The 15,108-nt window shown below is 30.6% G+C and overlaps 1 protein-coding gene across 2 annotated transcripts; it reads left to right on the plus strand.

Moving 5' to 3' along the window:
• Window positions 1-1,215: 1,215 nt before the first annotated feature.
• Window positions 1,216-7,579, plus strand: LOC114182608 (MLO-like protein 6). 2 transcript variants are annotated; one of them, XM_028069507.1, is made up of 16 exons: window positions 1,363-1,485; window positions 1,960-2,017; window positions 2,110-2,360; window positions 3,240-3,356; window positions 3,465-3,525; window positions 4,757-4,845; window positions 4,988-5,062; window positions 5,287-5,381; window positions 5,463-5,512; window positions 5,722-5,762; window positions 5,856-6,029; window positions 6,146-6,181; window positions 6,309-6,376; window positions 6,649-6,709; window positions 6,801-7,203; window positions 7,306-7,579. In XM_028069507.1, exons 1-16 carry the CDS (start codon window positions 1,363-1,365, stop codon window positions 7,320-7,322), a joined length of 1,719 nt encoding a protein of 572 aa, XP_027925308.1. In that variant the 3' UTR covers window positions 7,323-7,579. The 2 variants fall into 2 exon arrangements, with proteins under 2 accessions (XP_027925307.1, XP_027925308.1); XM_028069506.1 differs by having other exon boundaries at window positions 1,216-1,485; window positions 6,801-7,579.
• The last annotated feature ends 7,529 nt before the right edge of the window (window positions 7,580-15,108 follow it).

Consider the following 15,108-nt stretch of genomic DNA (forward strand, 5'->3'; position numbering starts at 1 on the left):
AGGACCGCGCCATTATATTTCTGTGTGATACCTCTTTAATTAGGATTATAAATTAATTGGGGTGTTACATCAAACGTATAAGGCCTAAAATATTATATATAAATATGTCCATCATAATTAGAATGAATTTGAATAGTACCTTTATATATAAGTTTATTTGTCATTTCTAATTATAATGTTATATTTTAATGGAGTCAATAAAAAGATTTATTTATTTATATAATTTATTGTTTTAAATTTCAGTTGTTTATAAGCTAAATATTATAATTAACATACGTAATCTTTAAGTCATCACTATGAGATGTCCTATCGGTAAATTCAACCTAATTGAGCTACGAATTGTAATATTACACTACTTTAAATATACATTTCACAAAATTGAATTATAAAAACACTAAAATTTATATTTATAATATTTGAAAGAACCATTAGAATACTCGCTGAACTAAAATGTGATTAAACTTAATTTTCAAATAACTAATAAGTCTTTTTCTACATTGAAATGTGAGATTGAACTCTTCTTTCTTCGTTTTCCTATTAATAGAAGCGCGTTTATAGAAGAATCCTTTTACTTGTCAATTAGCAGCAGCTACGACGAAATGCTGGATTTTTCTTTTTTTTATTCTCGGTCTGTCTCCGCTAGTTTAATTTTGGCTAACATAAACATGGTCCTTGGACTTTCTTTTTATAACCCAATTAATTTAAATTTTCAAAGTTCAAAATTTTTTATTTTAATCTCTTTACATATATTTGTTAGTCTAAATACGTACTTTCTTCATTTTGGCACAACTTTAAGTAACGTATAACTGAAACCATGTTACATCAATCAAAACAAAAATTATTGAAAAAAAAGAGCTCAATTTAATTTGTAAAGAAAAAATAATTTCCATCATTCATAGCTTTACCCACAAGAACAGTAGAAAATAAAATGAAAAAAGAGATACAAAATAATACAATGTGAATAACAAATACTGTAATAACATTATTGTATTTTTCAAAAGTGATCTGGTTCGATTTTCTTGTAATATTTAAGTAAAATGTTGACCGATCAGAGTCTTAACTCTGCGTCACCCTTCTGCTCTCTTTCTTTGACTAATCACCGCTTTGAACGTGTCTAACGTTTTGTGACGTGTTCTATTGTCTCATGACGAGCCTTCCCTAGATAATCGAACAAGCTTATCTCAAACATCATTTCTACACTCTCATATATATAAACCAATATCACCACCCTTCAATCTGTTCCTACAAATCTCCAAAAATTTCGATAAAACACAACATAGTTCGGCGATTACACAATCTTTAGAATCTCTCTGATCATCGTTTTTATGTTTGATTCTGCAACGATTGAGGAAAATACCAGACATGGCAAGCAAAGTTTATGAACGAACTCTGGAGGAAACACCAACATGGGCTGTTGCAGTTGTGTGTTTTGTGCTGCTTTTTGTTTCAATCGCCATAGAACATCTTATTCATGCTATTGGAAAGGTAAACTTCACAGAGTGTATTCATTCATGCTACAATAAGCTATGAGATTAATGTTTAAGACTTAGAGAACATCAAACTAAGTTATTTTACAGTAGAAATTGATGATAGTTCGAAATCTGAGACTAATTCATGATCGAAATGAGTTTATTATAATTCCCATGAATTCATTTTACGTAGATAAGAAAGTAAAAAACCAGTCAATATATTTAAAAAACTTAGTAATTTATCATTTGTTTTGAATTGATCTAGTTAAATTTATGCGTGGTTCTCCAAAGATATACTTATATTAATGTTGTCAGCAATAAAATAGAGTTCTTATAAAGTTAATAACCACCATTTAGTATAACGTATAAATAGTCATTAGACTATATATATATAGAGGTGGTTGATTATTTTTAAAACTATGTTATAATTTAACTTTTTTATGAGATTCAATACTCATATTTTTATGTACTTTACCACTTGTAATTACAGTGGTTCAAGAAGAAACAGAAAAATGCTCTATTCGAAGCGTTGGAGAAGGTCAAAGGAGGTACTTGTGCTCTTCTTTAAAAATTGTTGAATTTACACAATGTGTTTGAGTTTCTAACTGAAGAAAATTTTCTTTGACATTACTGTGTTCAGAGCTTATGGTGATGGGATTCATATCCTTGATGTTAAGTATTTTGCAAGACCAAATTTCCAAGATATGCGTATCAAAACACGTTGCATCCACGTGGCATCCTTGTGCCAACCCAAAGTCCTCAACTACAACAACAACATCTGAGGATGAATCTGAGGACATTCAAATAAATTTTAGGAAACTGCTACAACTTTATGACTCCATACCACGGCGTGTTCTGGCTACAAAAGGTTACGACAAGTGCGCAGAAAAGGCAAGTTCAGCATCTTCACTGTTCTAATTTTGTTTCTTCATTTTGAAACAACAAAAACTTGTTTATATCTGATAGAGGGACCATGTTTGTCTGACATCCTTATCATAAGAAGTTACTGTAGAAGGTGTGCTACGATGAAAAAAAATATATATTCTGTGGGCATCCACCGACTAAGGAAAATTATTAGGTTGTGGTTCTCGTTCTCAATAGTTTTCTCATGAAAATTGATGACAAATATAATTTAGAGTTATTAATGATATATATGGATATAGTCATGATCATTAAGAGATTGTGGTCGGCATTATATGATTATATGACATTAAAATTTTATTTTTATATAATGTGGGACTTTGACTTTTTCCCAACAATCTCCCCTCAAAGGTGAGTTTATATGACATTAGTCTTACACATAAGGTCTTTGACATCATTTTAATCCAAAAACCTTAAAGCAATGTTGTTATGGGTCTTTATTTTTATATAGGGTTTAACTTTATTTTTCTTATCCAATGTGAGATTTTGACTCACACTTGGACTTTTTCCCAACAATTAAATATTATGTAAGTTGAAAAATCTCATACATGTGTTTGTTTTCCCATTTAAAACCTGAATTTAAAGTTACTTATAATAGTTTCTCTTATGACAGTTTTCAAATATGTCGTGAATACAACTCATCCAACATGCACATCGATGTTAATCATATAATATAAAATCGAAGGTGAGAAAAAAAGTAAAATATTAGATATAGAAAATGATATATACAGTAAAAAAATATAAACATTAGTGATAAAAAATCAAGTGCATGTTGAGAGAAACATTGATATAATCATTAGCTAGGTTTTAATTTTTATATATTTATAACGGTTTATTTTTTATTTACAGGGAAAAGTTGCTTTTGTTTCGGCATATGGGATTCACCAGCTGCATATATTCATCTTTGTGTTAGCAATATTTCATATCCTACAATGCATTATAACACTGGGTTTGGGAAGAACCAAGGTATTTTTTGACTTGAGAATGGTAGTTTCAGAACTTGTGTGCGCAGGTTCTGCTCTGTGTTTTTCTCTCTCTGAATTCTGAATTCTTGGTTTGGTTTAATGGATGCAGATGAGAAAGTGGAGGGCATGGGAAAATGAAACCAAGACCATTGAATATCAATTTTACAACGGTAAGACCTCAAAACTTCGTTGCATCCATGAGTTCCTCATTTCAAGTGCCAAATTATGTCAATGATATAACGTACGTATATCTATCTATATTAATTGAATGTTGACATGATATTTGATATCGTGGAGGTTGACTTTCTTATGGGTTTGGTATGACTTTAAGGATGTTTAAAATGAAAAACACTAACAATTTTCTTTTTTATATTTTATTATTATTTTCTAACGGGTCAATTTTATATGAGATTAAATATGTTTTTGTTCCTTAACTTTAAGTGAATTTTAGAATTAGTCTATTTTGAGACTTTGGACCAATTTAATTCTTCATTTTTTGAAATACATGGATTTAGTCATTTTAATCAAATTTTGTTAAGTTAATTTGATATTTTAAACGTGTTTTATAATAATATTTGACTTAACATTAAAAAAATGTATCAAAAATTATAAATAACTAAAATACCATCGTAAAATACATATGAAACATCAAATAAATCTAACAAAATTTGATTAAGAAGACAAAAAATGAAAGATTAAATTGGTTCAAAGTTTTAAAATAGACTAAATGTACTGAGTGATTTGGATATGTTACCTATTTAGTTCAACTAGTTAAATTACACGTAGTTAAGGTAATAATTTCTTTTTAAAATTTATTACACATTTTTATAGTATATCTCTTCTATTTTTTTTATTAGCAATAAACAAATATTTAAATGAAACAATTGGGTTGCCAACACCTCTTCCATTATGATACACAATACTTTATGTACAAAATAATTATTAAAAGTAGATTTCTAGTTCCAATAAAAGTGTATCCTATTATTTTAAATTAAAGGTTGACCCACATATACTAATTTGACATGCTTTTTATAACAGAAAAATAAAGTATAATGTATCAAATAAGTGTAAAAATGTAAAAATGTGTCAAAGTAATTTTTTTCCTAAAGTAAATAATAATGACTTATACTTATCTTCTCTGTCCTTTGAAAAATAAATAATTATGAAAGTCATCAAAATTAAAAAAAATTATCATATACAATTTTTGTAGACTATGTTAGTGCACCTAGTAATTTTATATCAAAGATGAATAATTAAATAACATAATGTTGTAGCCATATATTGATTTTGGTTTCAAATACTTCGTAAAGGTAAATAATAAAGTGGAACATATTCTTTGGGTCATTTATATTATATGGTCCATCTCTGACTGTGTGGTTTATAAATGTGTACATATTACAGATCCTGAGAGGTTCAGGTTTGCAAGGGACACAACATTTGGAAGAAGACACTTGAATCCTTGGAGTCAGTCAACAATTTCCTTATCCATTGTAAGAACACATTTGTTAGATATAAATCAATATGCTAATAATATTAGCCATTATTTTTTAATTTAAAGTGTGGAATTAGTCTTTGACACGTAAATAAATTCTCATGTTTCTAACTATTTACTTTGTACGCTGCTTGAATCAGGTTAGCTTCTTCCGACAATTCTTTGGATCAGTCAACAAAGTGGATTATTTAACATTACGACATGGTTTCATCAGGGTGAGTTATATTTGAAAATATTTTGTACTATAGATGGCGTCGGAATTTTCAAGTCGTCTGAAAATTTTACCTTCTAAATCGACTTTTGTCAACTTGAATTAAATTAAAACTCTAGTTATTAATTTATATTTTTCCATCAGAAATTATGAGTTTATTCATTAAGAATATTTTTTCCACTTTTTTCGTATTAAAAAATGGAAAGACTAAGATACTTGGGATTTTAGGCGCATCTGGCACCGGGAAGTGATGCAAGATTTGATTTCCAAAAGTACATCGAAAGATCACTTGAAGAGGATTTTAAAACTGTTGTGGGAATAAGGTATGCATATGTTCTGTTTTTTTCTTTGCTTTTATTAATTTACTCATCAATTTAAGCTTAATAATTTTTTGTGACTTGCAGCCCTGTCATATGGTTCTTTGCGGTGCTATTCCTTCTCACAAATACTCATGGTAAGCCCTCTTCAAATTCATAAATTAATCTGAATGAAGAAAATCTTTAATATAATCTGTCAATAAATCAGGCTCTTTCTGTTTTAAAGTCAAGGAGAAATGATTTTAATATAATTTTAATTTTGAAATTATGAACTTGTTTAAACATGTTCTCGGTGATTTGTTTAAACTTGTTTATTCATAGTTTAAAATTTTTGATCTGTGTGCAGGGTGGTATTCTTATTATTGGCTTCCGTTCATCCCATTTGTTGTAAGCACAAAGTACTCATTTGCTTTCTGTATTTACTTTTCTTGATGTGTAAGAGCATAAATAAGTGGGTGAAATTTGATGTAAATTTCACAGATAATTTTAATAGTGGGTGCTAAACTTCAAATGATCATAACAAAGATGGGACTGAGAATTACAGACAGAGGGGAAGTTGTCAAAGGTGCACCTCTGGTTGAACCAGGAGATGATCTATTCTGGTTCAACCGTCCACGCCTCCTCCTCTTTTTGATTCATCTCGTGCTCTTTCAGGTACTTACCATTTATCCTTTTATACTTTACACTCACATTTCGATATTTTCAACACTTTTCATCTAAAGATTCTTGGGCTCTGAAAATTATTTAATTTATTTGCTTCTGTGTTGCAGAATGCTTTTCAATTGGCGTTTTTCTCTTGGAGTACTGTAAGTTTATCCATCTTCTCTGTTTTTGGTTATTATTACTACAACATTGAGGAAAAGTTTTAGCATTCTTTAATATGTGCATATATGTTTCTCGTTTTTCCTAACTTCTCTTTAATTTCTATTTCAGTATGAATTCTCCTTACACTCTTGCTTCCACGAAACAACTGCAGATATTGTCATTAGAATTACAATGGGGTAAGTTTGCTTATACGTAATAAAAAGTTCAAGTATATCAATGGTCGAAAACTCTAGTCTGAGTCTAAGTTTTATATTAAATAAAAATAAGTAAGTTGAGTATTATATGAAGATGAGTGATCAATAAACTCATTAAGGTTTAAGGTTGAAAATAATATTAATTTCTTATTCGATTAGTTTCAGGTCTCATTAATATTAGGTCTTCCGGATGAATTTTCTCCTATTATATCATTATATAAACATAACAATGGAGTGGCAATTTTGATTTGCAGGGTTATCATACAAGTTCTATGCAGCTATGTGACATTACCTCTATATGCTCTAGTCACACAGGTCTGACTTGCTACAAAATCTATCAATGCATGTATGTTTATTCTTTCACAAAAACTAAATACTCATCCACCGCTTTCATAATGTTGTGCAGATGGGTTCAACCATGAAACCTACCATCTTCAACCAGAGAGTGGCATCAGCACTGAAGAACTGGCACAACACTGCCAAAAAGCAAGTAAAAAACAGCAAGCAGAACACACCATTCTCAAGCAGGCCATCAACACCAACATATGGCATGTCTCCTATGCATCTGCTGCAAAAACACCTTGCTGGTAGAAGTGATAGTGCACAAACATCTCCCAGAACATCCAACTATGAAAATGAACAATGGGATGTTGAAGGTTCACCTTCCATAAGCAACCATGCAGCTGGTGAAGAAACTCAAATGCAAGTTATGGAGCCAGGCTCAAGCTCAGCGCCAGAAGTGCCTACAAGCTCTCACCTTGAAATCAGAGTTAGTTCATCAGAGTTTTCCTTTGAGAAGAGACATCTTGGTACAGAGACCAGAAGTGAAGATGATAGTTTTTATTAAACACTTTAAATGTACAGCTTGTGTACATATCAAAGTTCAAATTCATTCTTTTGCATCAATGCAGAGTCATTTGGAGAATGAGGCCATAACCTTGTTGAAGGAGCGTTCGAGGATAGAGACTATGTTGAAGGCACAATTTGCTGTTGAAAAATCATGATTCCTACATATAAGTGTACACAGCAAAATATGTTTCCCTTCCAAGTGACTAGCGCTAAGCCACGTTCTAGGAATTTTAAGTGTATGTTTTGGACATATGAACCGAGAATCGTTTTTGAATCAATGTGATTTTACAAACCGATTCCCAGTAAATTTGTGTTTATAATAACGACGTGATCTTTGTTAACATTTTATAAGTTCATTTCGATACGTAATCCTGACGGAAAAAACTGGTAGCATTATTGATTTTAAGTGTGCAAGTATCAAAATGCAAAGGTTACTAACTTTAAGGTGTATTAATTAGTGTTTGGTATAGCTTTTTAGATGTGTTTTGTCGTGTTTAAGATATGATTTTCAGAACATTAATAGCTATGGATTTTATATTTTAAACGTGGTTCTTCTAATGTCAATGGGTTTCCAAACGGGAAAATCACGTTCATTATTTTCCTCACCTTAAATTATGTATGAAATATATGTCAATTTCAATTCAAATAAAGAACCGATGTGTTCTTATTGGAAATGAAGGGAGTCTTTCGAGATGAAGGAAAGACTTTAAGTTACTACAAGAAAAAATCTATTTTATTAGAGAAATTAATGAGAAAAAATAATTGTAAGTAATCCCTCTCAAATTTGTAAAAAAATGGCGAGAGAATAAAATTATTATAGCATGTTTGTAGTAAAATAATTACAGATTTACTATAATATATTTGTAACTAATTCTTCTCTAATTTGTACAAAAATAGTGAAAGAAACAATGTGTAACTTTTTCGTAACAACATAGTTACAAATTTACTAAAACATATATTTGTACCTAATTTCTAACTAATTTATAATGAAATAGCGAATAAATAAAATTGTATCTAGTTCGTAGCAAAATAGTTACAAATTTACTAGAAAATATATTTGTACTTAATCTGTCTGGATTAAAATCATACTAAATTTATTTTTAATTTTAGTAAATATATATTTTAAATTAAATATTTAAATTTTTTTAGTTTAAATATTATAAAATTATTTTTAATTTAAAAATATAAAAATTATTTTTAATTTAAAAATATAAAAATTATTTTTAATTTAAACATTGAAAAATTATTTTTTAATTTAAATAATAATTTAAATATTTTAAAATTATATTTAATTTAAATATTTTAAAATTACTATGAATTTAAATATTTTAAAAAAAAATTTAATTTAAATATTTTAAAATTAATTTCTTAAATACAGTTACATATATTGAAATATAAATGATAAATGATAAATATAAATATTAATAAATTAATTAAAATATATATTATAAAATAAGAAAGGATTTTGTCAGTAACTAACAAATATAAATTAAAACTATTCTTAAGAAAATTAATTAATTAAAAAAATTAAAAAGCTATAAATATATTAAAAAATTATAAAAATATACTTTATTATTATATATAAGTTATTTTTTTATTTATAAATTATATTTGTTATATTTTTTTATGATAAATAACAATTGACTAATACAATATTTTTTCTTTTCCATTTAAATGTTATAAAAGTATTATAAAAATTCTTATTAATTATATTCAAAATGAAATATTAATTATTTCTTTTAATTATTTATTATCTCTTACGCTGTTTTTTTCATATGTTAATTGATTTGAAATAAAATAATTATTAATTAATTTATATTATTACAAATTTATTATATTTAAGGTATAATTTCTTTTATATGTTTATTTATTTTTAAAATTTTAAATATTAAATAAATTATTTATGACACATTATAATAAAAGTAAATTGTGTGAAAATATTTTATTTATAAAATATAAATATTTAACATAATTTAATTATACATTTAAAAATAATTTAATATTTAATTAGTTTTAGTAAAAGAATTAATTTTTCATAAATAATTATTGGTATTATTATGTATTTTTTTTATATAAGAGAATAACATTGGATATAAAATAAAAAATAATAAATAAAAAATATAAAACTTAGTTTCTCTGAGTTTCGCACGGTCATAATATCCTATCCAAAAGTTTGATTTTGAAACTTTAGAATTGTTCAACACCTTATTCCCCGATTGTGATATCCCATTTAAATAATAATTTTAGTTAAATGCAATGTCACACATAATAATATAAAAAGCAAAGTTATGGAGTACGTTGTTACTCCTTACAGTTATCCAGAATAAATTAGGAAAGAGACCAAGGCACACCATGATGCCAAACAATACGAGGAAGAAGTTTAACTGTACTCAAAATAAATGCTCAAAGAGCAAGACAATACATGGGCTACAACTCCAAAAAGAATAACTCGAAAAAGTGGGATCTGACCCAAGACGAACTAAGCAGCGGAGTCTCCATCACCCTGATGACCACGAGGAGTTCTAGCTTCTGCTCATACCAATAAATTGATGATCATCGCAAAAGGAGAAAAACCACACATAGAACATACAAACAAACATAAGGGTAAGCTACAGTGGAAAAACGTTTTATCATACAATTGCATACAATTTTATAGCCAAAGATATATACATTAACCCAGCATGTGATAACCAGCAAACAATACACTAAGACTCAAGACACGATTATCCGGATACATATAATCAGTCAGATTCATTGGATGCTTGCATTTGTGGTGGCCTCTACTGCTTTGCAGCTTTGCAGAGCCAATTGCCAATGGGTTTCACCCTACCACTCACAAGGTCATCCTTCAAACATCTAAGGTCATTATCCTGCCAGAGACTAGGACTTCTTGCTACTCTCACCACTTGAGTCAGTACGCTCTACATGAGACTAACTGACTCTTTAAAGTGTTAGGATGCTATCCTTACTTGAATCCTTACTAAATTATATAATGAGGCACCACCACGAATCTTCATGGAATTACGTCTTAACCATGAGGCACCACCATGACCTCCCACTAATAGGGGTCATGGAATTACATCCTGGCCATGAGGTACCACCACGAAACTATCGTGGAATTACGTCCTAACCAATGAGGCACCACCATGAGATCTCAAATAGAGATTCATGGAATTATGTCCTAAACCACACCAAAATCATGTCTCACCAACCAAGCATAAACTTATCATGCATACCAATTCCATGCCAACATTTATAACCAACCATCTATTCATATTTCATCCCAAGATCATACCAAACTCATCAATTTCAACTCATAAACCACTTAACGCATGCATACTCAACCAGTTCATGCTTTAATAGAGCAACTCAATCATACAAATGATCACCAACCAAAAACAGAGGGAAAAACAGTCACAGAGCAAATCCCTGCACTAGTCTCGCTCATGCCATGGACCCTCGCTTAGGCGAAAGGGTTCTTTCGCTCAAGCTACAGGCCCTTGCTTAGGCGAGACTGCCAACAGAGAGCTCTATAGGATTTCGCGAGTTCTCGCTCGAGCGAGCCCTCCTCACTTGAGCGAGACCACCCCTTGCCCAAAGGTGAGGTTCCTCGCATGGGCTACAACTGCAGCGACACGCATTAGGCTCCCACGAGTTCTCGCTTAGGCGAGCCCCTCTCGCCTGAACGAGATAATACCTCACTCAAAACGAGAGCTCTTCGCTTGAGCGAGAGCTCGAGTAGGAACCTAGGCTTGTTTCTACTATTCTCGCCTAGGCGAGAAAGACTCACTTGGGCGAGAGTATCAGTTCTCCCACCGTTCTTCCTGCATTAACCATACATACAAATCCACACAACATAACAAGGCATTCCATACATTCACAGTAGCACACCAGTCATACAATCATGAAACAGAAGCAAGGCAAGCAGAAAATTGAAATAAACAAGTAAGCCATGGCTTCCCTTACCTAGAAAAGCTAGTAGAACAATTTGACACTTAAGCAAATGAGCATGATAGCTCCCAAATCATATTCGCAAGCTGAAAAATGTAACATTCATAAATCAATAAATAATGTATTACTTTATTAAAATGCATTTTAGTATATATCTATAAATAATATATATATTCTTATTACAAATATATATGAATATATTATAATAAATTACGAACATATGAATGTAAAGATTATAAATATCCAAAATATACTAATAATTGTGTGTGCGTAAAATTTTTTACCATAATAATAGAAAAAACAAGTTAAGTTACGTGCGTGTGTATATATATATTATATATATATATATATATATATATATATATATATATATATATATTATGGATAAATTTACATACATATATAACTAAACTCACATATTGTTAGGTAATAAAAAAAACAATTGATTAAATAATTATAATAATTTTATTTCAGTTATAAGTATACATAAATTTTAAATATATAATTGAATATGCATTATGATACATGTATGGGTTAGTTAATAATTAAATTAAATAATGATAATAATATAGCAGTCTGAATGATGTACTGTGATGCATCTAAACCATTATTATTCTAAAATAATAATAGTAATAAAATAATAATATTAATGATAAAAACACATGATGTCAGAGATAGAGATAAATTACTGAAGTGATAAGAGAAGATAAAATATCTTCTAAAAATAATCTATAACTAACGTAACTAGGAACTACACCATTAAATGTTTAGTCTAATTGAAACTAAGTAATCATGACACCACCACTATAAATAGCAAAAAGATGTTGGAAGGTAGGAGGTGGAAAAGATACAAGTGAAGGTGCGGTGAACAAAAAAAGAGAAGAGATCAAAATAACAGAGAGTGAGAGCATAGTAGCAAACAAATTTACATATCACCTTGGTGCTTTTTCACAATAATTAAGGTAAAGGAAGAAGACATTTATCATTCTATCTTTTGACTTTTATCTTTCCTATCTCTTCATAATTATTTTTATTTTCATATTTACTTTTAAGTGAGGTGTCCCTAACCTCATTCTAAATTGTATTTAGTTATCATTTTCATTTATTTATTTATATTCACCTTCAGTTGTGCACTGGTCTTATTTACTCAATTTATATTTATTCTCATTTACTTATTTATATTTATCTTCAGTTATGTACCAGTCCTTTTTATTTATTTATATTTATTTTAATTATTCATTGGTCCTATCTATTTATTTATTTATATAATTATACGGTTTAATATTGATATAAAATTTATAATAAGTAAAGATTTGATTATTGTTGTTGGAGGTATGACCTTGGGGATTTAAACGAGTTAGTATTACTCAAGATGAGATGTTCTTGAGTTACTTTGTTGGCCATGAGCTCATTTATCCTGACTAGTCACTACAAAATTAATCAATGTCTTTATAAAGTATAAAAAAAATCCAATTTTATGGATTTGGGGAGAATTTTCATTTCATTTTATCTTATTATGATACACTGTATTTTTTTTATGTGATATTTGTCTCACTTCCCTATTTTATGATTGTGTGTGAAAAACAAAATTTTGTAACCATAATTTTGTAACATTTCAGGGAACAGGAAAATCTACCATTACTTTTCTCCATGCTCCGAATGCACCGATTGTCATCGAAGGACAAATCGGAGTTACCTTTTGTTTACCCCCAACAATCCAAGTGAGCCCTATCCATAACCTTTTCCCTCCACCTGTTTGAAAGTCAGTATATGAGGGGAAAACTGTAAATAAATAATTTTTTTCCTCTTGTAGTGTAGGAAATATAAGATGTACTAAACGGTGTAGATATAAGATGCATACAGTATTGTAATATATATATATATATATATATATATATATGTGTGTGTGTGTGTGTGTGTGTGTGTGAGTATAATTTTGCCTTTAAATTTTATAAGTATATTATTGGAAATAATAATAATAATTAAATAAAAAAAAGTGTCGTCACAAAAGACAACAGAACAGATTCAAAATGGGTTACCATAGTGAACCCTAGTTAGAATCACGACAACAGAGATGGAAAATAAAGAAGGTACGTGGACTGGAAAATGGAGTTGAGCTAACTAGAAGATGGATGAGACCCAAACCCTAGTAGAGCACGACTGCAGTTCTAAAAGAGAGTGAGGGAAACTGATTTCTAAAAGGTGGCAGCAAATGAGGGTGTTAGGCTGGTTTAGGGGGTTTTGGACACCCTATGGGCCAGCCTTAGGCCCAACAGACTAGGGCAACCCTTAAACATTGGACAAAAATAAAGATGGCCTTACACGAATTCCACTAAACATAAAGATTTTGCATATGTTTATGTTTTTGTAGTTTTACATATTATTTTATTTTTAACTAGAGAATATAAATACTTATACTTATTTTATGTTTATGTTGACTTCTTTTTATTTTTATTCCTTCTTTTTCAAAATATTTGGAGCAGCTTTATATGTATTATTTTATTTTTAACTAGAGAAATAAAAAATTAGTAATATGTGAAAAAATTATATCATTTTAATGTTTTTAAGTTTTTATTAAGATGTAATTTGAATATTTTAGAATATTTTTTCATTTTGTGCACCATCTCCTTTGCTTTTTTGGGTGCTTTTCCTTTATATGTTCATAAGCAATGGTCTCCAGTCGCTTCTTTATTCAAATTGTTGTCTAAACTTTTCAGAAGCTTGTGAAATTTCTGAAAGCATCCAAAGAGGTGTTATAAGGCCTAGTTTTATTTCTCTGCCCTAATGTTTAAAGGTTGGCCTTAATCTGTTGGGCCTAAAGGGTGCTCATAGGGTGCTACGGTCCTAAAGCTGCTAGGGTTTAGGGTTTAGGGTTTAGGGTTTAGGGTTGGCCTTACTCTTGCAAACTGAACCTAAACACTGTCTCTCTTCCGTTTCAGAGCTCTACTAGGGTTAGCCGTCAACTCTCTCCAAGCGAACTCTGACTCTTCCACTCCATGTAAGTTGCTCCTAAACTCGTAGTAGTATTCCCCTAGCTCTATGTTGACGTCCCCTTAAGGCTCATTTCGATAACCCGTTCTGCTATGTTCCTTTGTTTCCTTCCCGCCACTTATTTCGTTCCTAGAGCTGTTGCGCTCTTACGTTCAGTGTCGAGGTTGCGTTAGGATATTCTACTAGCTTATTTTTAGGTAAGGGAAGCTAGAAACCTTCTATTTGGTGTGATTATTGTTCGTTTTGCCTTTGTTCCGTGTTTGTCTGAGATCGTATGCTACTATGGATGCATGTGCTGGTTGAATTTATTGTTTGGGTATGAAAATATAGTTGTTGTAGGATGAACAGTGGGTGAGACCTGTTATTCTCGCCCAAGCGATCCTATCTCGCCTAGGTGAGACTTGCAGAGGACAAACCCTAGCTCGCGCTCGAGGTCTCGCTTAGGCGGAGGGTCTTGGTTTGAGCGAGGTACCATCTCGCTCAAGCGAGAGACGCTCGCCTAAGCGAGAACGCGTGGGAGCTCGAGGTGTGTCGCTGCAGTGCAGCCTAAGCGAGGGACATCACCTTTGGGCGAGGAGTGGCTCGCTCAAGCGAGGGAAGGCTCACCTAAGCGAGTGCGCGAAAACCTCTCAAGGCCTCTATCGCGATCTCGCCTAAGCGAGGGCTTGTCGCTTAAGTGAAGGAACTCCTCTCGCCTGAGCGAGGGTTTCTGGCTTGAGCGAGATGCGTTATGGGCCTCGCTGTTTTCTTCATTTGAGTGCTATAAATTGTTTGGTTGATTGATTGATGTGTTTTAAGTATGAAGTATGAGAAATGGCATGGGATATATGTGGTATGGGTTGAATTGATATATTGATATGGTCTTAGCATGTAAAGTGAATGAGATGAATGTTATTGAAATGGCAATGGTATTGGTGTGAGAT

The sequence above is a fragment of the Vigna unguiculata genome, chromosome 4 (assembly GCF_004118075.2).
Source record: "Vigna unguiculata cultivar IT97K-499-35 chromosome 4, ASM411807v1, whole genome shotgun sequence".
Taxonomy (NCBI): domain Eukaryota; kingdom Viridiplantae; phylum Streptophyta; class Magnoliopsida; order Fabales; family Fabaceae; genus Vigna; species Vigna unguiculata.

Bases quoted from the DNA above. Each gene is read 5' to 3' on its own strand.
- LOC114182608 (XM_028069506.1), top strand. From the start codon at position 1,363: ATGGCAAGCAAAGTTTATGAACGAACTCTGGAGGAAACACCAACATGG. The intron at 3,526-4,756 runs GTAAGACCTCAA...TACATATTACAG, and splicing joins TGAATATCAATTTTACAACG to ATCCTGAGAGGTTCAGGTTT. The intron at 5,382-5,462 runs GTATGCATATGT...TGTGACTTGCAG, and splicing joins AAAACTGTTGTGGGAATAAG to CCCTGTCATATGGTTCTTTG.